This window comes from Lonchura striata, chromosome 15 (assembly GCF_050655825.1).
Source record: "Lonchura striata isolate lonStrDom1 chromosome 15, ASM5065582v1, whole genome shotgun sequence".
NCBI lineage: Eukaryota > Metazoa > Chordata > Aves > Passeriformes > Estrildidae > Lonchura > Lonchura striata.
The window spans coordinates 13,567,992-13,595,426 of record NC_140717.1 but is presented as its reverse complement, the minus strand read 5'-3'; the positions used below and the strand labels follow the sequence as shown (position 1 = coordinate 13,595,426).

Genomic DNA, 27,435 nt, shown 5'->3' with positions numbered 1-27,435 from the left:
TTTCCTATTAAAACCTAAATCATCCAAAGAACTCACTTTGCTGAATGCTGCTGTATTTATCTTGAGATTTAAACGAAAAGGTTATTTTAAGAAAGAAAAACAAAGCCCTTAACAGCATAGCTAACATTACACATAGATTTAACTGCTGCACACACACAACTGCTTTCAGTCACATTTTTTTCCAGTGTTGCAACATCCCAGCAAAACCAACTTGAGACTAGAGAAATAACAGCAACAGAAATCAAGACAGCCAGGAATTTCAGGATAAAAGGAGTGAAGTTTCAAAGAGGTTGGAACTGAAAAGCTTAAATTGTTTAAGAGTTACATGATGACAACTGAAAAGCAAAGAGCCACCTCAGCTCTCTGTGACCTCAGATCACAAGATACGCTGGCTCGTAGTCCCCACCAGTGCCCCAGCTAAGAGGAGGGACTCTTCCCAACGTTGCTAGGATAGAACTTGGAAGCCAGCTCGAAGCTTTTCAGGGAACTGTGTTTTGCCACAGGAGGCATCTTCATTCTGATTACAAAAGCTTCAGAAAGGCTTCTTCATCTCGAATGAAAAATCTGCGTATTTTTTTTTACCTCGAATGCGAATTCAAAGCCGAACTTCAAGGTGATTGCTCTCCCCTCTCTTCAAAGGAATAAACTATTCTGTGTGAACAGAGCTTGGCTTTGTGCTGACTTCTACATGAGGCACTGCCAGAACAGCTACACCAACAGCAGCAGCACACGCCTCAACAAAAACCTGAAGGGGAAAAGGAAAGGGGCATGCAGCGAGTTTGCTCAGAACACGTCCAACAAGAACTACAAAGCACGTCCCAGTCCTGCCCTTTGCTCAGCACTCTGGCACCTGTCAGGACAGAAAGTTGGGCAGCTGCAGCCTCCCAGTGCCCAGGGGCTCAAACTGAGAGCTCAGCACCCAGTTAAAGGTAAAACAAACCTGCCAGGAGAGACAGCTCTGCTGCAGCAAGGAGAACTCAGGAGAATAAACCAATCCTGTCTCTGTCCAAGATTTATTCCTCCTGTATTATGAATTATTAATCAGCGTTCCTAAAAATCAATTCACTGCTTTGTGAACCTAAACACCAAAGTGAGACATTCCTCGTGTTATTTCAAGACCCACCCTGACAAACTGAAGGCATTTCCTAAGCCTGCAACAATGTTATATTTTAAAAAGCATGAATTACCACCTTGGATGTAATGGTGTTTGCTGACAATTTAAGTTCTGCTCCATCAAAATGATGAAGTGCTGGGAAGATTTCTGAACCATTTATTTTCTAGTGTTGCCAGAAGTTTGTCACCCACCTGTCTGCAGTTATGACTCTACCTCTTATTTCCCTATCCTTCCTTTTAGAAATCTTCTAAAACTGCACTTTGATCTTACACACCAAGGGCCTGAAACGCCTTCTTTTCTCTCTTGCAAATGTGCTCCCTTCCTCAGGCTACAGGCCCTGTTCCCTCCTCTCCAACTCCAGAATCTCCATGCTCACCTCCCTTACTTTCCTCAACCCATCAAAATCCATGAAGCACAAAAACTATGCAAGATAAAAAAAGGATTTGGTACAAATACAGAAATAGGGGAAGCATCATGGTCAGTCATTTTTAGTTCACAGTCAGTGCCAAAGACCAAATTGATGGAAATTTGAAAGGGGAGTACTTAAAGAAGATTTCTCCTAAAGCCTGGAAGCTGGAACTGTTCCTCAGCACTGTGCCATTCTTTTCCATACATCACCTCCTTTTTAGCCCCCAAAGACCTTTCCAGCCCCACCACAACTGCCCTGTGCAAGGACACACACTGCATTAGCACCCAAATTAGACTTTGCCAGTTTCAGTCAATTATTTATTAATAGATGGTTAACAAGCTTCTGCTCAACAGAAAGTTAGAATGTTCTACCCCTGCATTTCTTGGCTTAGGCTATTCATTGGTAGTTTAATCTTGCTCTCCACAGTCATGGGTTATGTATCTGCTGTGTCATTTGCTTTTCTCAACACATAGGCCTTCAACTAGGCCAGAAGTAACACAATCCCTCCTGTCCTGGTTTCAGAGTTACTGAAATTGCAGCTTAATTCAGACTAAAGAAAAGCTAAGATTATAGGCAACACTTTTTGATAACTGACTGCCTCACTGCAATAGTTAAAATGCAAATTTTGGTCTTAGGGACAGGGCCTTTGGAGCAGCATTGCCTAATGGAGCTCATAAAACACATAAATTTGCATCAAGTGATTTTAAGCATTACACACTCCAACATATCCTAACAGGCTCCAGATGTCAATGATCTCACTTCAGCTCTCATAAAAGGCAGCAGCTCAGTGCTTGTCTCAATTTGTTCTTTCCTCCCTTGAATCCATCTCAGCTCTCTTGAAAAAGGATCCTTATAATCAATAGGCAAAAATATTACTGTGTCCCAGAATATCCTGTCAGGAAGTTAATCAAAGGTCCAGAAAACCTCTAATAATATATTCCACTGAAGTGTTCTACCAGTTACAAAACTGAGCAAAAAAAGAGATTTTAAGCACAGGCTTTGCACTTGTGCCATTATTGGAAATATATGACTACACACAATATGAATTTTAACTGATTAATGATATCCTTATTCTTATTTACCTTTTAAAGACCTCTAAGTATTGCATGGATCAAGCAACAGGCTGGGAACCACTTGTTTAAGTAAATAAATCCTACTAATGTGGTATGTGATAATAGATAAGAATTCTGTTGGCAAACTAATATTAAAAATAAATAAATAAAATGTAGCCGCATAATTACAAAAGCAGATATTTTCCAACTGTCAAAAAAGGAATTCCTATAATAAAAAAGAAAGCAGCTGTCCAACATTCCTTTCAAGACTATTTTCAACAAACAGGACTCAAAAAAGAATTAAATAAGAACACAGGAAAAGCCTCAGCTCACTACTTAACCCTGTAGTCATGGCAAGAACTTAGGAGTACCAGTGGAACCACAGAATAGTTTAGGTTGGAAAAGACCTCTAAGATAATTAAGTCCAGCTTTTCCTAGTTCTTCAAAACACTTCAAATTAAAAAGATTAATATTTAACTTAGTTAACACCATTAACGGAATCAATACTGCTGGAAAATGCCTTGCAATGCCAATGCATTTCCTCACAGGAACAATTCTGGAGGAAGGGGGCACAAGAGAAGCTGAATCCTTGAACAAAAATATTCCTAATCCTGACTCCCCCTCTGCTGCATTCTGGGTCTATTGGAGAAATTTCTTACTGGGCATCCAAATAGTCTGAATAAGCACTCTGCAAGCAATGGATTACATTTACAATGAAATATTCCAGAGCACACAATATCCACTGTAGAAGTCTCACTCAGCTTCAAAGCCAGTCCTGTACAATCACAAGTTGCTAAACCAGAAGGATGGATTTGGAAGCCCTCATGCACTCACTTTACAGAGCTCTGGAGTGATGCAGCATTCTTGGTGCTCCTGGCCACTCCCTACTTAAATACAACCATTTTGGAGCAATGAACTCACATCCAGGTCTCTCTGCATCGATTCACTGAAGCCAGACTGTGAAAAGGCAAATGAACTTCTCTGTGACCCTCACGCTCCTGACTTACTGCAAATTCCATGTGTTTTGTCAGCTCTGATGCATTTATTGAATGGGCAGCAAGTTCACACTGAAACACACCAGAAAGCACCGTAGGCATTTGTTAACAAAGCGAGGCACAAACAGCAAATTATGGTGGGACTGAGGTAACAGCCTCTGCAGAGGTCACTGTTAAACCAAACTGAGCATCTGAGCTTGCTCAAGGTTTTAACTGCACTGCTCAGGGATTACACTGGAATTAGAGGCATCTTCAGGTATCAGTCACATTGAAACTAAGATAATTCAAGAAAGAATTTATATATAAAAGAGAAAACAAACAGAGTGAAGAATTTAAGATTTCAATACAAAAAGAGCTGGCATTTGGAAGTCAATATTTGATTACTCATTCAACACACAGCAATTAGAGAAAGGGAGCATTTAAAAACATGGCTTCAGTTTCATTTTGTTCTCCAGAAACCACTGATTTTTATGTCAATTGCTCAAGTAATGTTATGATCTGAATATAGCCTTCAGATAAATCACTACTAGAAGAAAAGACATTATTTAATTCAATGTTTGTTATGGCAAGTGCCATGAAAACATTTATTTGGGTTACTATGCTCTGCTTAGTGCCAACATCAAAACATGAGGGCTGGTACTTGCACATGGAACCAATGTTTTGTACCTCAACTTTAAAGGTAGAGAAAAATTGCATTTATAACTCAGGTAGAAAATAACAAAAGAAATCCAGGCTTTTCAGATCTGTTGTTTGCAGGTACTGGAACAGGAAATAAAAATTTTTGTAAGGAAATAAGCAAGAAGGTCTCATAATTTATACAGGATCCTTATGTCATTCTGCTTTCCAGCCGAGTCCAACATAACCATCATAGGAATTCCAGAAGCCAACCCTTGACAAAGGTAAACACCTATCCTACAGGAACCTCAAAGCCACAGTTTCTTATATTCTGTTTTTTAACATAAATATGTATTTTACTTAAGACAGACTCTTGAAGAAGTGCATCTCTACTTAATTTAACCAGGCATAACTATTACATTAACAGAACAAAAGCCGATTCTTGCGGTTCTGAAGTGCCTTCACAGTAGCTACGAGGCTAACTCCAGGAAATTACTGCTGCATGCAACTTTTAGTAGGGCTTTAGTCTAACCCAAACACTGTTTGCTTTTGCTGCCATAATAACACGAGCCCAAAGCCTGCAGGAATTTGGGAAGTTTGCCCACTGGGATGACACAGCTCCTCTGACAGCAGCACTGACGTGACGAACTCAACCTGAAACGAAGAGTGGCAAAAACCAACAGAAACTGAAACAGAGCTATCCGGTCAGTGGCAGGGGTTGAAAACCCTTCCAACTGTGCTTTTCAGGGCACTGGTTTGGATAAACATTCCTTAGTCTGAGGCAGGCAGTGTGTGTTCAGTGAGACAGGAGCACGCGGGGATCTCTGAGCAGTCGCAGGGCTTTAACACAAACACTGTGCCTTGTCATCACTCATCCCACCATCGAGCCACTGCCCTGGGGCTAAGGACATCCCCAGAAATAGCTCCTGGGTTCCCACTCCAAAGAGCAAATCCCTGCTTCCTTAAAATCTCAGAGATGCTCCCTCTGTCTTGTACATTGAGAGGGACTGGGGAAGAATGTTTGGGAATCCCAAAGCCCCACAGCACTGGCCCTCGTGAAGGACATGGGAACCTACAGCTCAACCAGCAACTTCAGATTTCTTTCTTAACTGAAATCAATAGTAGAAGTTGTATTTCTGTACCACAGAGATGACTGGATCTGTTCCCCACGTGAGGTCACAGATCCCAGGGTATTCAGAACCAAAGACTTTTAGATCATCTTTCAGCATCAGCCAGGTCTGCACACAAACTTGTATTTCTCCTTTGATTTTGACCTGCTGCGTAATTTCCACTAAATAAAAATAAAAGGCAGGAGTTCTCTAATTAAAAAAAAAATCCTATTCCTACACGTTTCACAGAAGCAGGTGAACCAGAAGGAGGGAGACTTGTGTTTAAAGAGTTTTGAGTTTCTCCCAGTATCTTTAGAAGAACTGATTTCTGAAGCAAATTTGCCATCAACACACTTGACAGCAGCAGGTTATCAGTTTACTTGGCTACAATATAAAACTTGAATGCAATATAGTTAGGAAGGCAACCATTATGAGACCCAAATCCACTGAAAATTAGTTTTAGGGAATTGCTCAATTGCTAAATAAGATATAAGGATGTTTTTCCACCTTGGGAAGTCCAGGATATTTGCTGCAAATTGTATAAACAGGATTGTCCCAGCACACACCAGGGAAAGGGAAAGGCGGGGTGAATTCTTATAACTCAGAAACTGTTCTAAGAAGAAGATGAATCAGATCAAAGATAGTAAGAAGCTTAGGACCTGAAACCATCAGTCAGATATTACAGCACTGCTATGAGGAAGGCAATTCAACAAAGCTTCAGCTCTGCTTATGGATTTTAATTCTGCATCAAGGGCATTTTAAGTCATCCTGTTTTATAATTTTAGAACTTACTATGTTCATTCAGAGTCCCAAATGCCTCAGGAGCCTCAATAAAGAAACACTGAAACACTGACTGTTGAATATGAAGCACAAATCAGAGGATGTCTAAAAACTATTTTGGGCCATAAAATTGTGAGTAATTTTTCCTCAATTTACTGCTATTTCAAACACAGCCTGATGAGTCTTTTAAAAAAGATTCTGCCTATCTTTAATTAATCAGGAAGAGCTGATAATTGTTAATATGATGCAAACTGTAACACTTCAAGTTGCCACTGTGCACACAGGTTATAAAAACATTGCTGCTCTGGTCTATTAAAAGATCAGAAAGCACATGATCCTCCCTCTCCAGCACATCATTCCCTACAGAAGGAGTCAAGGATTGAGGTGTAGAGAAAGTTTTCAACTAAGTAAATAATTGCCACCTCTTCTGGTAAGCCCATTATCATCACTTACTAATTTTCCTACATTTTTCCCAGGAAGTTCTTGTCTTTCCCCAAAGACTCCCATTTCAGTGAGAAAAATAACAATTTGTTTGACTGTCCACACTGACTTCTGTTGATGATAATGCACTTCAGCCATCCCAGTAAGTGCAATCAGTCAGGATAAAATGGTGACTTTGGAATAGATGAGCTTCAGGTTCAAATTATTTGGTATCTACAATTTAAATTTTGAGAAAGAAAACATCATCTCCCTTCAGCTTCAAACCCCAAAGCATTTAAAGGCACAAAGGCTTCTCCCTAATACAATTACAACCCAAGAAGCTGAAACAAAGATGTTGCTTTTTATAGTAAGGATTTAATTTTTATAGACTTGGGTGAAACTTTAACTGTTTCACACTGGGTGAAAACATCAAGTCAGCTGTCTCTTTTTAGCCCTCCGTGCTCTTAGCCTTTGAAATTAGCACCATGACTGCTGCTTGGCTGGCAGAGAGCACAGGAGAAGCACAAATTCTGAACATAGATAAATATTGCTGTGATTGAGCGGATGCTGCTGCCAAGCAGAGCAGCAGAATGAGAGTGTCAAATAAGCTGATTCTATACAATACTGAATTTCTCTCTCTGCCTTGCAATTTCCCCTCATAATAAGCTAAAAATACAGACAGCAAGATTATAAGGATCAGGGAAAATGAATAGCTTTTAATAGTGGTTCTTCTGTAAACACTGAAGACATATCTTATAAATGAAAAGAATGTATGGTACTATTCTTACGAGTTTGTACAAATAATTAATGAGATGTTTCTCCACGTGGAAAAACTTAGGTTGGTGATAAAGCATAAACTTGTACAGCCTGTCCTTAGATGCATCTCCTGAATCCTTCACAGCCTTTTGGGGGCCAGGAGCCAGTACCAGATTTGTGGGTACTTCTAAGGGCCAGTCAGAGAGTGAATCTTCCCTCTGCAAGAACAAATGGATGTGGAGGACAGACACCTACACAAGCAGGACAGGTTTAAATCATCAAGGAGCTGCTGACAGAGTTCTGCTGGTCAACACCAACGAAATGGTTTCTCCAGCAGAAACTGGCATGGGGTGAGGGCAGCTGAGATTACAGCTAATGCAGTATATAATTGCCTTTCATGAAATAACAAAACACCATCCATCTGAGGCATTTCCAAACATGCTGCTCCAATAAGGATTCCAGTGAGTTACTCTTTATACATGCCAGCAGAGCCAGCAGTCCCTAAGGAATGCCAAAGGATTAAACAAGAGCTGCATTCATTCATGGCTGTCATGTTCAAACATTAGAAAACTTGCATTCAACATACAGAGTTAACATTTGACCCAAGTGTTTTAGAAAGAGAAAGAAAAGCAGCTCTGAAAAATCATATTGGCAAGGCAGAGCACTCTATTTCTTTTTAAGGAGGATCCATTTTGATATATTCTCAGTCCCTCCCAAGAAAAACTTTAACAGGGCTAAAAGGATAAAGGGAGGAACACTAAAGGAATGATGCAATCTGCCCAAGCTGAGTAAATAAAGTCTGTCTTGGGCATCCACAGTCAGAAGATGGCAAACAGATACAACCTGAAAGTCAGACAGGAAATCTTCAGGAGCTCTAGGAAGTTGTAGCAATCAGCAGAGAGCACTGCTCCTTCCTACAGTGTAATCACAGGAGGAAAGATGCTGCTATTCCCTACAGAATACATCTGGAATGAACACACAAAACAGCTGGTGTTCTGCCCTCCCTAGAAAGCTGAGATCTTCTCTTTAAGGGAAACCATACAAATTATGTAAAACTTTTTCTTGCCAAATAAAATCTCCCTCTTGATCCCTAAAGAGATGGACATTTAAGGTCGCATTTCTAAGCTTTTCTGCTTCAGACAACTCATCCCTCTCCCTTCAATACACAGAAAGCTTTAGTGCACTGTAGTACAGACAGAAAATCTCCCAGCATGTATACAAGGACTGGGTAGGAAGAGAACCTTGAAATCTTGTCATTTTAAAGCAAGAACTAACAATCTTCAGCACGTAAAAGATGAACAGTTAAACTTTCCTTAGAATAAGAAATGCTGCTGTGGGTGGAGGGGAGGTGTTTACTTTTCCTTCACAGTATCTACTTTGCAATCTTCCTACTCTTGCAGCAGGTGCACATGGACACACTTCAGGAAAACCACTCTCTGCCGTTGCTAGTTTCAAATTTACATTGCATTCAGAATGCATATTTCTGTTCTTTCAGTGAAATACTTTGTAAAGCAGACAGCATCAAGGCACTTCCTCTTTTGTAGCTCTTTTTCTTTCTTCTTCCTGCATGTCAACACAAGTACATCGCAGGTTTTAAAAGCCTTCTGCTCAAAGATCTCAAAGCAACCTGTGAACTTCTATAAAACCCTGCCCATTCAGCACAGTGGGTAAGTGAAGGGGTGGGGAGGAACAAGCCTTAATTTCACAGTCATATATTTAATCATCAACATATACAATCACAGAGCAGATTTTCCTCCCCATGCTCTATTTTGGAAAATTTCTTTGGTGTTGGCTTTTGTTTGTTTATATTTCTTAAAATTATTTAAAGCACGGAATCAACACGAAGATGAAAGGGAAAACTAACTCCTGATTTTTTTTATGCAGCAGGAGCCACATTACCCTGTGAGTAACAGCAGCAATTACCTTGTGCCCCATGACAGCTATGGCACAGAAAAGGGAGCACTGCATGGCCTGAGGTACAGCACCATAGCGGGAACAGGAGGGGCCTGGAGCAGCCCTGTGCCTGGGAATCCCGCAGCCCTGACAGTGCCCAGAACATGGCAGCAAACTCTGCCGAGCCACCTGAGGGGATGCCAGAGCAGCTCACCTGGGAACAACGCGAGGATGGGGAGCGGCCATAAAAAACAAATCCAAAAACGCCAAGGTAGATTATTAATAAAATATCCGTATGTAAATGCAGGATGCAGGGAATTGCGGATCAGCACTAACCGAGGAATGCAAGGACTACCCAGACCTCTTCCCTCAGAATCAGCCGCTCAAGCCACCACTAACCCAGCGCAGCGCCGCAGCTTCCCCGGGAAGAGACTGGAGCAGAGGCTGCGCTCCAACCTTCGCGTCCCCGCTCCGGACAAGCTCCCCGGAGGCTGAGGGGGACGAGCCCGTCCCGCCGCTGCTCCGCGTCCTGCCGGGGCTCGGCCGGGCCCGCGGGCAGCACGTGCGGCGGCCGCTAACAGCCCTCACGGCGCCGCCGCCCCTCACGGCGCCGCCGCCCCTCACGGCCCCTCGGCGCCGACCCCCGCGCCCTCAGACCCGCCCAGCGCGGCGGCCGGACGGGAAGCGCGGAGGCCCCGAGGCGGGAGGCGGCGGGCGCGGCTCCCGCCGCCCTCAGGCTCGGCCGCCGCTCCGCGCGCTCCTCAGGGCGGCCCCCCCTCCTGCCCCGCCACCTCACCGGCCCCGCCGCCGGCGCAGCTCCGGCCGCCTCCTCCGGCTGCTGCTCCCGCTGCTGCTCCCGCGGCCCCTCTGCAGCGGCGCCGCCCCGGCTCGCAGGAGGCGGAGCGGGGCGGGCGCAACGTCTGCGCCCGCCGGGGCGGGGACTGCACCAGCGGCGGCGGCACCGGCGGTGCCCCCGCGCTCCCCGCGCCCCCTCCTCTCTCTTTGTCCGCCCCCCGCTTTGTTCGCCCCGCGGCAGCTCGCGGGAGGGAGCGGCTGTGCCCCGGCTCGGGGCGAGCCCGGTGGTCCCGGAGCCGCCGCTGCGGCACAGCCCGGCTGGGTGGGAGGGGGAGAGGGTGGGCACAGACGGGGAGGTGTGAAGCGCATCGCTCTAGTGGGTGAATAACTTCACTGTCTGCTGCTTCGCTCCATTTTCCTTTTGTCCTGATGCCCAGAAATTCATCATGCAGAAATTTATTATCCCAAAGTACTGGGTATTTTTATTTTCATTGTGTTTGTGAAGCAACACATTGGAAGCTGGCGTTATCCCACTGCTAAAGTTTAAACAGCTGGAGCAGCAGCCCCAGTGCCACCATCAACAATTTAATACCGATTTTCAAGGCTGAATCAAACAGCTTTGCTCCACTTCTTCCCTTCTAACAAACAGGCAGCAGAGCCCAGCCAGAGCTGGCCCATCACCGCTGAATTCCTCACAAAGCAAACCTCAGTTTGAAGTCTCATAGCTTGTTGGGTTTCTGCATGATGCCATTCGAACAAAAGGGTGATGAGAAAGCAGTTCCATTGCTGGGGACTGATTGCAATTTGTGTTTCATTTTGGCTTCGTTCTTTGGCATTAATCCAGCACGGTAAAGCACAAAATGGTGTGATGCACTCCCCCAAATAAAAGGTTTCAACTATGTCAGCATTTAGCAATGTTTGTAAGAATTTAACTTCCTAAACATTAAACACAATCTCTTTCCATGGCCATTATATGGTGAAACAGAATTTGAATTCATGTACAGCCATCCCTCTTTCTCCCTGCAAAATTTGATAGAAGTTTCACTGAATAAGGACTTCAGGATTTAAACACTGGGTTGTATTCAGAAGTGCAGAGCCAGCAAAGGATTGCTTTTTTAAAAAAATGACCCTGCAGCCCCTAGCTATGGAAATAATCCTACAAAAAATGCAATAAAGGTAGAAACTGGAGAGTTGCACTAACTTTACAGAACACTTGCCTAAAATATCTGCTGGCTTGAGAGCTGCAGTGAACCTCTGCGCTTCTTTCTGGTGGTGAAGATTTGAGCTTTCTGTACTGATCTGATGCTAACATAAAATGGGTTTTTCTCTAAGTGTATCTATCATTCTCCATCATTAATTTGATGTTTTGTCTCTCAGTTAATTTGCCACTGTGTAAGTCCATCTCAAATGGTTGCAGTTCAGTGCACAGCATTAAAATTGTATAGGCAATATCAGACTGATGAATCTAGGACACAGCACAGCAACGACAAGACAGCTAAACGATGAAAACTAGAAGTTCCAACTTTGTGCTACTAATGTAGAACTTGTCATCATTTGGGAACAGTAACAGTGGAGAAATAATTGATAAAATGTTTAAAGCTGTAAATAGTTTGCTTCACTCCCTTACAAGATTATGATAAAAATGTCCTGGACTAAGGCAAGTATTGAGAATGTCACACAGATCAAGGGAATGTACCACTGTTTCTTCCAGTAATTTCCTACTGAACAGGCTCAGCTTCAAGATCCAATAGTCCTGTAGGAGAAAAAGAGAGTTTGTTATCCATTCTTTGACCAGAATCAACTTCATACTATGAAAATGTAGCTTTGGAGCAACTGTAACTTCAGTTCATGCCACCTGGAAATGGATGACAGCCTCTGTGAACCAGTCTGCACCCATAGGGCACAGCCAATTTATAGGAATTATTGTAATAAAAGATCTTGGTACTATAAACCACATTCCTCTACAGGATTAGATATGATTGAAAGCCAGAATATCTTTGATTCCAGTCCTGGTGGCTGTTTTCTGATCTGCATGATCAGATCAGTCAATAAACAATATATAGGCATTTTCGTAACTCCATGAGAACAGGAATTGCTGGATGCTCCAGGGAAATTCAGGATGCCAACATAACTACTGGCATCCTGACCACAAGTACAAGGCTCACTTTAAAATTAGAATTCTCAATAATGTGGGAACACCAGTTGCAGTTGTTTCTGCCCTTCTTCAGATTTGTGAAGGCTACAAGGTTGTTGAAGCTTTCTAACGAGCAAAAATGTTGTCCTTGAAGAACTGAATGTAAGGATCTTTCTACAGAAGAAATCCATTTTTCTATTCAATGGGATGTATTCACCCAAGTATGAGAACTTTTTTTCCATCTGAATTATCTCCTCAATATGCACATCTGGCAATTCCTATACAGAACTGATGGTCACATCTGCTACAGAAAAGGCAGCTAATTGCTTTTTTTTTTTAATCTCAGAAGTACTGCTTCAAAAATCCCAGCACTTGCACTACTGTTTTCTGTAGTTTATTTTCTGTAAAGGCTGCAAGAAGGCTTTTCACTGCTAATGTACTTACTGCTTCCCTTCCCCAGGTCAGCCAGACTACCCAGCAGACATAAAAGGAAAAGCTCTACAAACCCATGTTCTTTGGTGAGCTACTCAAGACAAGCTTTCATCCAATTTTACTTTATTTGTTCTACTCTAACATGGGTAAAACAATTTGAACAAATTAAAAAAGAATCCTTTCTGCATTCTGGTTTAAACAAGATACTTAAATTAACAGTAATGTTCCTCTTGATGAGTGTTTCATTTCCCTGATAACTGAGGAACCAGTCTATTAATAAAGATGCAAATCATTCTAGCACTTATGTAAATAGCAACAAAATCTGAATTCTCACCTACAGCGAAGCAAAGCAGAAGGATTTTTTTTCCTATTGAGTGCTGAATTCTAAAGAAAGGGTAAATAAATGTTCATTCATTCATGGGTGACAACTAAACACATGTTGCAAATAATCTTATGTAACATCTCTGCTGCTGTAGTTGTCTGAAGCCTAGGAAGTGTCCAATTGTCACACGGTAATTACCACTTATTAAATCCATCCTGTTTTCTAAAAGTTACTCCAGGAATCACGACCAATTCTCTCTGACTCATCCCCTCCCACCCCCCAAAATGTAGCAATGACTCTGCACTGTATTCTTAGGAACAGCATCAATCTTCAGTGGCATTCCCTTCCCAGGGGCAGCGCAGCCATGGCACAGAATGAAGGTGCTACGGGGTTCCATGGCAACTGAAACACTTGGATTATACTGGAGCTTTTTCCTCCTCTTCATTTCTCTTTTTTTTTTTTTCCCAGCTATGCTGCCTCACAGAGCTTGCAGTGAAATAATTATTTTTAGCAGCTACCACATCTTTCAGATATCTTCTAGAATCTCAGCTATTTCTCTTCTCTTGACGTTTTGAGTGCTGTGAATTGGGTTATAAAAATTTAGAGTCAGAAATTTGGATCTTTTGAAGACACAGCTTCCCATCTGATGCTCAGAATATTTTGCAGAGATTTGATTTTTTAGACGTGCATGAGCATTTAAAAATATTTTTGGTGTTCCAAGTGCTGTAAATAAACAGGAGGACTATGCCAACAGGAGTCTGTGGGAAAATTTGAGTGATGCCTGCTCATGCTATACCCACCTCATTACAGATTTTATTACTCATTCATTTCAGTGAGCTCTAATCTAGGTTATTATGCCACACCCATCACCATGGGAATGGCACTTAAAAGGACCCAAAATACTTTCCTATTCAGCTTTTCCTTGGGATTTAAGAGTGTGATCTGATTGCAGTTTCAATATACAAAACCCATTTGAGTAGTTACAGCTGACAGATTAAAAACCTCACAAATTACAAGCATCTTCAGTGCAACAATATGCAGCACTTGATAGAACAGTGAATTATAGATAAATAGCTAAAAGATGCAGATGAATGAATTCCTCATAATGAGAAGCAGCAGAGATAACTCCACATCCCTAATTAACTGTGTCTTACAACAGAGGTAAATACAGGAGTTTTACTTACTGGTTCAGTTTTCTCACTGCACCATCCATGCTGACTGTGACCTCCAAAGAAAGGAGAATTCCAAAAAGATTTGAAAGAATAATTAAAAAGATACCTCTGAGTGCTCTCAGAGAATTTTGTATCATTTATCCTTATTTGAAATTAAATTACTAAAATAAAACCCAGAAATTAAACAGTCACTGCCTGCTTTACTGAGATAAAAACATATCACAAAAATATTATTTTAAGAAAAAAAATAAGCATTACAGAAACAATTATAACACTGCAGTTTGAAAGACAAAAGAAGAACACATGAAAATACTTCAGACACAACTGTTTTGCTTATCTGTTGTGACCAATTAATTATGTGGAAGGGTGATTGAGAATGGACCATACAGAGCACTGAAAGGTTCTAAGCACATAAAGATGATTTTTATCTTCTGCCTTGCTCACAGAAACCACAAGCACTCCTTTAGTTTAGGCTGCATGTCCTACTCAAGCAGCAGCATTTCCTAAGAGCCATTAAAACCAGATCTTTAAGGTGTGGTGAGAGAACTGCATGTTTCAAAAATATGAGCAGCACAACACACCCAGAAGTTGCACTGGCAATCATCACCTCCTGCCCTGCATCCCTGTATCATCCACGTGGCAATGAGGCAGCACACAAAGGCTCCTGGAAACTGTCATTACTGGCTTTTAAATCCACAGGAGAAGAAGGAGGAAAAAGTTCCAGACCTCCATATGCTTCCCAACAGAGCTTTCTTTAGATGTGTGTAGAAGGTGGAAACGGCACATTATTTTGTTGTTCACTCCTGTTATAAAAATACTATTTTTCCTATAAACTAGAAAGGAAAAAGCCATTCATTTTAGAACATATGATGAACATTTACCTTGACTTGCTTTCCAAGTGCAACCAAATAAACTCAACTATGCTGCAAAAAAGATTTTTCGGCCTCTCAGAATTCACATATAAAGGTGCTTTGGTTTTGCCTTCCTGTAAAGTTTAGGGAGAAAAAAAAAGAAAAATAAATAAAGGCTTTAACTGCAAAAACCCTGGGGTTCTCATTGAGATTCAAATGCAGAGTGTACCAATGTCATTAAAGATATTTGGGCAATATGTACTAACTGCAAAGCTGAGAATTTGAAAGAATTAAGTTCACTCTCTAACATTATCTTACAGACATTCCCTTTCAGAAGTTTTTTGTTAGATACTTGAAAATGCTTTGGTTTACTCTGCTTTACACTTGGCTGGGGAGACTTTTCCTGCATTTCTGGAAGGATAAATGCTTACACTGATCTAGTGCTCCCTCTCTTGGCAACTGAACAATGTGCTGTCACTTCAGCCACAGGTTCCTCTCGAGACAAGAAGGGAAAAAAGTGTTAGAACAATTAATCAGCATGATTATAACATTTCTAAACATTCAGAAGTGGGCAGCTCTTCAGATTATGGTAAATGAATGGTATGGCAAGGTTCTGGCAGCTAAGAGAATTTTAACAGTTTCTTGATTAAGAAAACATGAAGCAAACAGTTGTGGCCCTTCCTAAAACATTTCACTACACTCATCTGCATTTTGCTCAGCTTGTTTTCCCAATTTTCTTCAGAAGCTGATTTTCAAAAACCAGCATTTTGCTGCTTTAGCAGTCTAATTAAAAGCTCTTTAGCTAAAAGCTCGTTTATTAAACCTCTGTAGACAATCACGAGTATGTCTGTACAGCAAGTTTACATGAAGGACAATGCTACAAAAGATACAGTGGCAATTAAAACAGACCCACATAAATAATTTATAAAAATACTTGAAATGGTGAAAATAGCACTGTAATCCCCAATTATTTTCTTCCAATTGCCAGGACTTTGATGTGGGAAATCTTAACATCAGATCTTTTTAAAAACATTCAGAATATATTAAACTTATCTACAGGATAATTAGCAAAATGTATAAAGTGTAGATTATTGTACAAAGGACAGATATTTAAAAAATCACCAATCCACCTGAAACTCAAGGACAATATAAATTTTAGCCAAAATAATGAACACCAAACCACAAACTCTGCATTTTAGAGTCTCGAGTATTGGCAAATAAAATGGTCTTAACAAATTACCAGTCCTGTTACTCCTTAGTGGAAGCATGCAATTTGAGAAAATTCTATATTTTCTGGCTGCATTGGTGGTCCTGGTCAAGATGGAAACCTGCACTGACTTCAATACCAAGGAAGAATAGGGCAGACCTGTATTTGTCAAGATTTTCTCTTTTCCATAAGATGAGGGAGGTTATCTGAGTTTGTGAATCTGGTGGGGAAACGGAAGGGATTTGGATATAAGAAAACAAAAGACCAGTTAAGATTTAAGTCTTTTTCTTTTGCTGGTTTCTTGGGGAATTTTTTAACAGGCTTCTGATCCGTAGATAAACCCCAGTTGATTCCGCCATATTTTCAAATTCAAATGGTGTAATGCCTGCAGCAAACTTGCTCATGTCAGGAACAAGTCCAGTTTTTTTCACAGATGATCCAGTGCTTGTGGGCACTTTATTACCAGCTGTGTTTTCCCCCTCATTAACCTCAGGGTTGGCAGCAGGCAGGGTGTCATCCAGCAGGCCTTCAGAACCTGCATTATCAGAATTTTCCTTTAAGTCAAGCAAACTGTCCTCTGGATTGGGACTGGTTAGAGAATGTTCATTTTCTGGGATCTGCTCACTGATATCAGCAAACTCGGTTTCCACTGAGATCACTTTCTCAGGTGACCTGACTTCTGCAACGAGATCTGCTTCATTCCTGGCTGGTGATGATGTAAGGGAATTCCCAGTTAAAGGTGTGTCAACAGGAATATCAGAGTCACTGTTTGTGCTCTCTGCCTGCTCCAGCGCTGCCCAGATTAACCTCTGCTGCTCCTCCAGCTCCTCCAGGGTCAGTGTATCCTCATCCATCACCGAGTCCACTATTTTGGGCTGAGGACTGTCATTGTTTGGTGGTGGAGTAGTCCTGGGGAGGGGAGAGTGGGTGGGTGTGGAAGGCTGAGGGGGTGTGACTGGGGGTGTTCCTCGTGGCACAGGTGGAGGAGTGGACATGGATGGAGATCCAGGTGGCAGCGGAGGTTGGAACTGAAAACTGTTGGGAGTTTGAGATCTCTGTGCTCCTTCCAGATCTAGAAAGAGATTAAAAGACACTTTTTAGAACCTGAAATCTGATCAGGACAAGATTCAAAGTGGCAATGTTCTGATCAACTGCCAGATTTATGTCTTCTCATCCTTAGTTTTCAGCTAAGACAGAACAAACTTTGTGAGGGTTTTCATATCCACCGAAACTATGATTTTTTGGGATTTTATCTCTGTCAGCCATTCAAGGGAAAAAAATTACTCTTGAAGGTATTAAGAACAAACTCATTCCACACTGAGACACATCGAAGGATTCCTCATGGCAGATTTTGAAATGAAAGCCAGAAGTTTCTCCAGCTGTTCGAACACTTAACACTGAATACTCCTTTAAGCCTGCCTCATTTTTAAGAAGCTGTAAGCTTGCAAATATATGTTCTTTCATCCAAATATTTAGGGATCTAGGGGGCTTAAAAGAAGTTTCTTTAGGATGCTCCTGAAGTAAAGAGATCAGAATTTTTAACATAACATTGCAATTGATCTGAGCACAACTGAAATCTCCTGCTTGGTACCAGAAGACATAAAAATCACAGTGACAGTCACAGCAAATGCCACTGCAGTAGGACACTGCTGGCCTCTGTCAACACTGCCTTTAACTACCACCAAAATATTGACACGTTGGCTTCTAACTCTCACACTTCAATTCAGAGCAAATTATTTTGAAAATAAAAGTTCAAACTAGGAAAACAAAAATCAGAGTGACTTTACCAGAGTCCAGGTCCATGTCAGCTGCTGCTATCTCTGAAGTGTCATCTCTTGGTCGTTTGGAATGACGAGACTTTGACTGAGGTGCAGCCCTTTTGCTGCTGGATTTTGGATTTGGCTGCACAGAGAAATTATTTACAAAACCAAAAAGAATTAGTATTATCCTCTACAGGGTAACGTTTCCAGCTGTAAGAATTATAGCAATTTTTAAACTATGCAATCATTTGGTGACCCAGTGTGTAAATAGTAATTGACATTTGAGGGATTCCATGGCCATGGAAACCAGGCTTCTCATTTATTAGGGGAGTCTGGAACTTGCAGGCTGTGTAAATTCATAGCAATTTTTTTCCAAACTGCTTACAAATCATTGCACAACTGGGATCTGCTTATATTAAGAGAAATAATGATATTAATTTTAAACATGAAGCCATTTTTTGTTAAAACAGATAAGCCAGATGAGGATTTCACCCTCACTAGTGTCAATAAAAAGTCTGTCCCCTTGTGAAGAAAGAAGATACAAGCAAGAAATCTTCATGACTTACACTAACTAAAAGACAACACTTTTTTTTAATAACAAGGAGATATATTTACCTCCTGATAATTAGAAAGGTAGTGAGCAAAAACATCCTTCTGTTGAGATGGCTGCATGGGGATGGAACCAAACATCTGCCACTCCTACAGCAAAAAGAAAAAAAAAAGAAATGAGAACTAATGGTGCATATGATTAGTTAATAACAGAACTTTGGTTAATAACACTGAATGAAAAAACACATTTGAAGGCCACTAAATGGGCAAATGTAAAGGTGCAAATGCACAAGTGCTCCTTTCAGAGCTGTGATGGAATTCACTGACAGGAGGTTAAAATGCTTTTCAAGATAAAAGTGCAGCACCCACAGGAGATTTTTTGTGTGCTTTGTGCTTAAGAGGGCACCCACTATGTGGCTCTTCTGCTATGACTTGTTTAATTCCAGTTGTTACAGAGCTTTGCAGAAGTTGTGCACTGACTGGTCTGATGTAATTTTTTCTTATCAAATTATAATTATGGAAACATCCACAGTGATTTTCATATTCCAAGAACAGTCAGAAAATTTACATGTATGGAAAAAACAGCCATTCGTGTGTGAAGCTTTGTGTTTAAAAAATATCAAACTATCCTTCCAGGCTCCTGTTGGTCTCATAATGGAAATAATGCCCACAGAAGCACGGTCAGACCCTAGCACAAGAATCATGACAAGTATCAGTTGTCACATTAATTACAACCCCCAGCCCCAAAGCAAAGGCTTAAAAAGAAGAGACTCTTAAAAGGGAATTGTCAGATGCAGATACAAAACATTAACTCTTGGCTAAAAGCAATTCCTGTCCCTCAGCTCGTTGTTTAGAAGGCAGAGAACAGCTACTTACATCTGGGATCCCACTGGGAGTGGATATATTAAAGCCTGGATAATTTATCAACTTAGACACATCATAAGTGATACGTTTGGGCTTAGGAGAGCCCTCACCTTCTGCTTCAGCTTCACCTATAATGGAATATAATTATTATTGATGTTAATTAAAAACACCACTGAAAAAATCCACAAGATTTAAGAACAGGAGTTTGGAATGTAAGTATTGATAGAAGGTTTTGAAATCCAGAGAGGCAGGAACAGTAACCAAATCCATCAGATACACGTATGAAACCTCCCTTGGTATTCCTACACAACTGCTCTTCATGTACCATTGCTACCCTCAGAATTTGGCATCAGGACTATTGTGAGATGCAGCATAAATAATGGCCATTAGCAAAAAGCTGGTAAATTACTTAAGTTATGTTCCAAGAAATGTATTGTTTTCTTGCTGGTGGTTTTGTTCCTGTGTAAGAGTAATTTATTGAGGACTATGGCTTCTTTCACAAAATGTAAGAGAAAAAGGGAGAGGAAATTGGAAAAGAAGAGATTTGCAAGTCTTGCAGTTTCACACAACTCCAGGTTCTAATAGTGAAATCCCACTAACACTTTCCCATCTTTGCAACACAACCATTATGGAATTTGTTTTTTTTTCTTTCATTGTTACATCTCAGCTGATAAAAAGGTGTATTTTTACATGAATAAAACAATTTGATTTACAACTTTCTCGCCCTTCCACGAGGAAGATGAAGGTTTACAAACCAGTTGCTTTATTATCTCCTGAGGAGGATGCAGCCAGCACACAGCCTCATAGCAAAGCTGCATCCCAGCCCCACATTTCTCACCTTTGCCATCATACAGAGCCAGTCCTGAGTGCTCCATTTCGGCCTCCTTGAGCCAGCCCGGGGGATAACCCAGCTGCCGCATGCGGTAAATGAACGGGGGCAGGCTCTTGGCTGTCACACCAAGGGCATCCTGGAGGACCCCACTAAGTTAAAAAAACAACAAGAAAACAAAATGTCACCCAGAAAAATCCCTTCATTGGTGAAAAAGGTCATGAATATTCTGTGGAGTTTTCAGCTGTCAAGGTAAAATAGCTCAGTTGTAGCTCAACGTGTGCTGCATTTCCACCCCAGATATAAATGCAAATCAGCTCTGATATTAAATATAACTTTTTGCCTTGCGGATATGCTTAAACACTTCATTAGATTTAATTCTACACCACGAATAACATACTTGACCTACTACTTCTGACTCATGGCCTTGACTGCAGCTATCAACAGGAAGGGTGGACCTTGACACTGAACTTACTGGTGATTTTTTTGGAGACTGCCACACAATACTATACTATATACACAATACAAATGACTGCCTACTATGGTTTCTCTGAACATTTTGAAGAGAGAGGAAGACACTCAAAGCTCAATATTTGCAGACTTCTGAATACATTTTTAGTAGGAACATAATAAACTGGCAATTTGAGAAGTCAAAGAGTAATATTTATCACCCTGCAATAGAAAAAGGGTAAGACTGTCAAGCTAGCAGTGAGTTTTCATTTGAAAGATACGTCTATTTAAATTCTATTTAGCAAATTTTAACATAATACACTCATAGTTAAGAGCTGCAGGTAGACTTAATAAATTCTAGCAATTAAAATCTGCCACTCCAAAGGCAGAAGAAGTATTCCAGAAAATAAAATGGAAAGAAAAGAGATACCTAATTACTCCTGGCTTAAATTTTCCAAACCTCTCTTCTACTTCTTCTGCATGGTAACGCTGCTGAAAATTCTGATTGCTCGAATCACCACAAGCTTCCAAAAACTCCTTTCTCTTCTCATTTATTCGAGCTGCATTTCGTGGCTTAAAGATAATACAATGGGGAAGTTTAGAATTGGACAACTTACAATTTATGCACTCCTTCACCCAACACAACGCTTGGAGAGCAGCAGTCTTTGGAATACTGGTGACTTTACCTTTGGGCAGTCCTTCATTTGATGGTCTTCAGAACCACAATTGAAACAATGAGGTTTGGGCCTGCTTGAAAAATGAACAACAAATTAGATCTGAAAACAACTTTGCAATGTTAAATACACCTAATTATTTTCATTCTTGATAGATTTTAAGGTTTAGACTTAAGAAAAACAAAACCAAAAGCAATGACTGCTGATGTCATGTGCTGTCTTCTGCTTCTTTTAAACTCATATCAATCCTTAAATAGAGAATATTGCTGATTTCACAGTGCCAAGGAGAACGTGGGAAATGAGGAAAGGGCAGAGGGAAATAGGAAATGGTATCATCAGAGGCCTGATCCCTTCCACAATACTGGGAATCAGCCACCAGTACAAACCAACAGCAGAGCACAACTATTTCTCTGGAAAGTCTGGCCCAAAGTTTCAAGTAATTCATTTTGTGAAACTGCACTGAAAACCTGGAATGGAACTGCAGCTGGCTTCAACTTAAATCTTCCTTGTAAATTCACACTATGGCAGGAAACATTTGCAATATTACTGTGGTGGAATACCAAGATTTTAGAGGAAGATTTATTTTCTGAACATTCATTTTTACTGAATTAGGATGGGAATCAGAAGTGGAGACAAAAAGTGTGGCACAAGTCCAAGGTAACTCCAGCTGGAAATTGAATTCCCTTCACTTCTGACCTCCCATAAAAACTACACCATCAACTCTCAGATCAGTCTGTCTTAAAAGTCTATCAAATAAGTCAGACAGAAGTTGTTCTACTGAACAGTAACCATGACATAACACCAGTGCAAGGATGACAAACCAAGCACTAAAAAGACCAGAAACAGAAGAACTAAGTATAAAAATTCAGAAAGTTTTCACACACTGACTTTAGGCTCTTCCTAAAGAAACTCAATAGAAAGACAGATTCATTGACTGCAACCATCAGCTCTAGCTTATTTAATTTAAATTTAAATATTGCTCAAGCATGTCCAAGGGTTTATTAACTGGGTAATAATCACAGAGTGCATCTGAACTTTTCAGCTCAAAACTTTACATTTAAGAATAATACAAACCTTTTGGGTTTTACTTGTATTTCTTGTCCATCTAGGGAGAGAATCTGGCTGAAAACTTGCTGATATCTTTAGATTTCAATAAGGAACTGCTACTGGATGAAGCAAAATTTCAATATTGTTTAAAATACCAATGAAAACTTAATAGTGCTTTGAACAGAACACTGACTCATCTGCATTAAGTTACAGATGGGTCTTTGATATGAAATCCTGAGTATGAACTATAAAATGGTATCTACTATAAATTATTTGCTAAGATGAGCTTATGCTGTTTCCTCCTCCAAATTTCTACCCAATACTTTATCAGCACTTGCTAAACCTATAACCCTCTTGTTTACAGTTAGAAATTTCCAAATAGCAATTCTGAAATGTTTCACAGTAATCTTATTAAACCACACTTTGATAGAGTTTCAAAATGACAGGTTCACTGAGAGCAGTACTCTGGTGGTTTAGAAGCCAGTGCCTGATGAACCATTTCACACAGAATCACTTCAGCCACACTTAACATAACATGGCATTTAAAGAGAAATTCCCGTTAGGCATCTACTTCCCCACCCAGAGGTTGGGAGATTGTAAATTTGCAATTTATAGAAATTGTACATTTCATATATAAATAACTTTCTAACACTGACATGACCTTGCAGAAATGAACTCTGAAATTGCTTCTTGTCCTGAGTCTTTCCAGGACTGAAGCAATACTGGAAACCAGGGGGGAATGATATTACTTGAGAAATTTCTTGTCCAATTTCTATTGTCGTGAAAGATATCAGTATTAAAAAACATTTCAACGTTTTCCAGCTTCTTCAGCATTTCCCTCAATTCCACTTTTCAAACATTGGCTTTAATAAACAATGAAGAACCAACTTTAAAATGGATGCATGTTAAGAGCATACCATAATTAAATTTTAATAAAAAACTTCCCCTCTAGCCCCTACATTTGCAAAAAAAGCATTTTACAGCATGTTTGAGTTTCCCAAACCCTTTTCTTCTCCCAGAGAGTGGATTTTATGGAGGGAGAATATTTATTCAATCTGCAACAAGCTGTCATTCCAAACCTGATTAGGGACTGGCCAAGGAAAGCCCTAAATTCACAAGATGAATTTATGGGGATAAAGCATTCACTCTCAGAATAGCAATCAGCAAGTCAATTATATCAAAATACTTATTTGTTTTGAATAAAAAAGCCATTAATGACTCATTAAATCATCCCATCTATAATGACTGGTATGGTTTTGCTAGAAACACACAATCCACTGAAGAGAATTTGAGTTCAATTTACCCACTGGAATTCTTTGGATTTGACAAACGGAAAAAGAAAGGTGTTTTAGCAAACAGGATACTTAGGTATTTCCCATCCTTCTGTCAGCTGTGGATTCTCATTTAAAATAGGCTGTCCCAGTTTATCGAGACAAAAATTGGTAAAATACAGAACACTTCCTACAACCTGTAGAAAAAAAGTCAGAGAATTGTCAGAGATGTGTCAGTATTTAGGTGAGACTGGTAGCATTTCTATAAATTTATACTGCTTGAAATACTTCCAGGTTTTTTTCCCCCATTCTGTAAGAATTTACAATTAATACAAGCCCAAACCTGTACACGTAAGATTTATTTTGCACTGATGTGGCCCAAACATGCTGAATTTAATTTAATTTTTCAGTGTAATTACAGCACTTAGATCTTATTTCAGTGGCAGTGTACATTGAATGTGGAGAATGAAGAGTCACACCTACCATGGAAGAGCACAGTCAAAAACTTACACTAAAAGCTTCTTTCACTTTTTTAGCAGAACTTGAGCTGGTTCCTTTACAGTCTTCTTCCAAAACAATGCTGGAGGGCTGACAGGAAAAGCAAAAATAAAAATAATTCATTTAAATCAACCTGAATTAGTGATGTAAAAGGCACAGAATGTGGGGTTCAGCTTCTGTCCTTTTCCAACAGTAGGACAGAGATATCCACATCAGTCATGAAGCTTTCCACAGCCCAAAGCATGACCCAGCTCCTTCCTAAGGCTTTCTCTAATGAGAAATAGCTGCATAATTACATCTTCATTCTCATCAAAACAGCTAAGGGAAATATGGAGAAAAATGTGCCATTCTACCCTTCCACTCAAAGTGAATGTTAAGAATCGAAATTCTAAACTAGGAGGAGAAAGTGTAAATTTTCACATTCTGTTGTTTTCTTATACATACTTGGAGTTGGGCCAAGCACTATCAGAAGAAGATACATCAAGCTTTCTTCTTAATTATTTAAACAAACTTATTCATTTTCTTTCAGTGAAATTTCACTAGGGTCAATTTTCAAGAAGCATTTTCACAGGCAGAAAGGATCTTTCCTTTCTATTTTTTTGGAACAAACAATTGTAACATCTTGTTTGACATCTACTTGATTTGATTATTGTCATTGTTCAACAGTGCAGTATTTCAATATTCTCATTACAGAAATGGACAAGCAGCATATTGTAACAATTTGAATTTTAAAGTACCTGTGGCTTAGCATTCAAGTGTGATTTTTCTTGTTCACTTTTCTTCTGCTCTTCATATTTTTGAACTAAACTATAAATAAAATCTTCAATTTCTTGATGATACCGCCTGGGATGAAGTAGAGAGAGATGAAGCCATGAGCAAGGCTGAAACAAAGAGCAGAGATCTCTTCTCTTAAGCATTTATAATTTACTAAATAACTTAGAAAAGGGGAAAACCCAATTATTTTTTGTCCCACTCTCAACCCTCACTAATACAAATGCAATCTGATATTCGAAAACACCCAAGTGTGGCAAAAAATCAGCCCAGTGGCAGGGAAAGATTAATTTCTTCTATTGCACCCACAACATTCCTGAAATTCAAGTTGCTCCTCAGACTCACTCCAAGTTCCTGGAAGTCACCTTTCTTTCATGGTAAAAGCAGATATTACTAATGAACAGAACTCTTGTCATACTGCCCATTATCCTTTCTCCCCACCAAGCTTCAGTAGTTTATGTTATTGAATAAAAACTACATCCACAAGTTGGGCACAGCACTGTTAGACCCAAACAAACAAACAAAAAAGGCCCCATTTCCTGTCAGGATTGTTTTTTCATACTTACTTAGTAATGACATTGTTCATAAATAAAATCTGCAACAGAGGTCCATCAACTTTGGGGTTTTCCACTGAGATTCCACTAGAACAGCACAGAACAATGGGTACAGTAAATATTCCCCACCAGTTTTATCACAGCTCACTCTGGACCCCACAGAGGGAGGAAGGCTTGGTCAATATAAAATCTGTATTTTTTAGAAGTTCCTATTCTCTTAAACAGAAATTATCCTCTTCAGCAAAGCAGGTTGGTGTGAAGTGGAAGGAGAACAAAACATCCCCCACACTACAGAAATATTTAATTCTGTATGAACATAATTCTCTTCCTGCTATTCTAGTTTCAACAAACTTACACAATCTTCTAACAGATTCATTCAACCACTAAATGGACTTTTTCCTCACTGCTGAACTTATACATTAAAAGTGTTTCCCTGAAGACCAAGTGTATGTCATTAAACAGACACACACAAATAAATAAAAGTTACAGCAACATCAACTGAGTTCCTGCTATTCAACTCCAAAAGACTGCAGGACCTGGAATGTCATTTTAGAAGCCCAACATCTGAGCAGGGACTAGGACATGGAAACAAGATGTGGCAGATTGTTACCCACAGACAGCTTTTCTCTTAGATAAACTGTATTTATATAAAAATATAAATAAACATATTCTCTCTATATAATTCATACAGTGCTTCAAGTCAGCATTAACATACCTAGGACGGGTCAGAATTCTCAGTTTCCTTTTAAGTTCCTGATGTTAATTTATTGTTAAGGACTATGATTTTCTTTGGAAGACACAAACCCACACGCAAAGCAAGCAAGGAAACACCGAACAAGAATTTCACAGAACAACAAATAGGGTTTCAGTCCTTCCCTTTCACTGCACAGGGGATTTATTTAAAAATCCTCCTGTTGCTGGAGAAACACAATGAATTGGAAAAAAGAAAAAAACACAAATGAAAAGAGACCTAGCTATGACAGTTGAAATAGTGCCATTCATACAGCAATGATTATATTAACAGATTTATAGTATTTTATTTTTAAAATATCTGTGATCATCGCCAAAATAAAGGTAACTGTGGTATACATGTACTTGTAAATGGGAAATAAATCATAACACGTTTCAGATTCCGCTCTGCTGCAGCGGCAAACCCAAAAAGCCTTTAGGGGACCTGTCACAATTCAACTATTTTAAATGATCTGTAGCTGAGTTAAAAGGCAGAAGGCAAGGATTCAGCGACAGCCGTTTCAACAGCCGGCCGCGCATCCCGGGGCCTGAGGCGGGCCCTGCCGCTCTGGGGATAAAAGTTTCTATGGAAAACGTGCTCTGAGGAAGCCTGGGAGCACCAGGAGCTCCCCTCACGGCCAGCTCAGCTCTCTCCCCTTTCGGGCCCCGGCGGAGACTGAGGGATCGCTCCCCGGGGAGAAGCCGGAGCCTCCCTGAGGGCCGGGACCGGCTGGCCCGGAAGGGAACGGGCAGCAGCGGCGAGCCCGCCTGCCCCGCCCCGGCGCGGGCCCTGCCTCTCCCGCCAGGATATTCTCCGCCCGCAGCCGCTGCACCGTCTCGTCGCGGTCGCGCAGCCGCTCGTAGAGCTGCAGCAGCGGGTCCGGCTCCTCCAGGGCGGGCGGTGAGGGCGGCCCAGGCTCGCCCTCCAGCTGCCCGAAGAGCTCGCGGTCCCCGAAGTCCACCTCCGCCGCCATCTTGGCCGCCGCAGGAAGGGCGGGGCGGGGGGCAAAGGGCGGCGGGAAACGCGAGGCGGGTGGGACGACGCACGCCGCGGACTACAACTCCCAGCGCGCATCGGGGCGCCGGACCACACGAGTCGGGGGTCTGCGACGCGCGGTGCACGCTGGGAGGTGTAGGCGGCGCGGCAGCCTCGCCGCAGCGCTTGTCGTACCCTCAATGGAGGGCGCGCTCCTGCCTCCAAATCGGCACCGCTCCTGCTTTTGGAGTTTTTCTTCCTCTTCTGAGAAAGGGTGAGCGGTGCAGAGAGATGCGGCAGCAGCACCGTGCAGGCCAAAAGTATTTGAAATAGGGTATCTAGCAAGGCCCCTCACTGCAGAATTTTAGGCAAATCCTACTTCAACATCCTTAAGTTTTCCCATCTCC

The 27,435-nt window shown here is 41.0% G+C and overlaps 2 protein-coding genes and 1 long non-coding RNA gene across 13 annotated transcripts in view; all 3 read right to left on the bottom strand.

Annotated features, from left to right (window-relative positions):
• The window catches only part of CLIP1 (CAP-Gly domain containing linker protein 1), a 59,930-nt gene extending 49,847 nt beyond the window's left edge, over positions 1 to 10,083 (bottom strand). For 4 of the 7 annotated variants that reach the window (XM_085592741.1, XM_077787249.2, XM_077787250.2 and 1 more), the window contains exon 1: positions 9,940 to 10,068. The gene's annotated coding sequence lies outside the window, so the exon portion shown is untranslated. Of the gene's footprint in view, positions 1 to 9,479; positions 9,782 to 9,939 lie in introns of those variants that run through there. The other 3 variants (XM_085592743.1, XM_085592742.1, XM_085592738.1) reach the window with 3 other exon arrangements.
• A 1,469-nt stretch (positions 10,084 to 11,552) lies between these two features.
• Positions 11,553 to 15,412, bottom strand: LOC146766016 (uncharacterized). Of its 2 annotated transcripts, XR_014958607.1 has the most exons (4): positions 15,281 to 15,412; positions 14,880 to 14,983; positions 14,011 to 14,051; positions 11,553 to 11,691 (listed from the first exon to the last, which is right to left on the bottom strand). It is a non-coding gene; the product is annotated as an uncharacterized LOC146766016 (long non-coding RNA). The 2 variants fall into 2 exon arrangements; XR_014958608.1 differs by lacking the exon at positions 14,011 to 14,051.
• Positions 15,413 to 15,631: 219 nt separating this feature from the next.
• On the bottom strand, positions 15,632 to 27,033 carry ZCCHC8 (zinc finger CCHC-type containing 8). 4 transcript variants are annotated; one of them, XM_085592745.1, is made up of 14 exons: positions 26,856 to 27,033; positions 26,039 to 26,076; positions 25,336 to 25,410; positions 24,736 to 24,841; positions 24,011 to 24,088; positions 23,594 to 23,697; positions 22,257 to 22,322; positions 21,195 to 21,258; positions 20,939 to 21,081; positions 20,068 to 20,210; positions 19,242 to 19,357; positions 18,432 to 18,515; positions 17,844 to 17,958; positions 15,632 to 17,128 (listed from the first exon to the last, which is right to left on the bottom strand). In XM_085592745.1, exons 1-14 carry the CDS (start codon positions 27,024 to 27,026, stop codon positions 16,332 to 16,334), a joined length of 2,100 nt encoding a protein of 699 aa, XP_085448871.1. In that variant the 5' UTR covers positions 27,027 to 27,033; the 3' UTR covers positions 15,632 to 16,331. The 4 variants fall into 4 exon arrangements, with proteins under 4 accessions (XP_085448871.1, XP_085448872.1, XP_021400295.2 ...); XM_085592746.1 differs by having other exon boundaries at positions 21,195 to 21,255; XM_021544620.3 differs by having other exon boundaries at positions 26,039 to 26,081; positions 26,864 to 27,033.
• Between the last annotated feature and the right edge of the window lie 402 nt (positions 27,034 to 27,435).

Excerpts from the sequence above, each read along its gene's own strand:
- ZCCHC8 (XM_085592745.1), bottom strand. The coding sequence starts at position 27,026 with ATGGCGGCGGAGGTGGACTTCGGGGACCGCGAGCTCTTCGGGCAGCTG. Across the intron at positions 22,323-23,593 it reads GAAGGATGGGAAATACCTAA|ATATCAGCAAGTTTTCAGCC; the intron begins GTATCCTGTTTG and ends TGAAATCTAAAG. Across the intron at positions 21,082-21,194 it reads AAATGAAGGACTGCCCAAAG|CCACGAAATGCAGCTCGAAT; the intron begins GTAAAGTCACCA and ends ATTATCTTTAAG.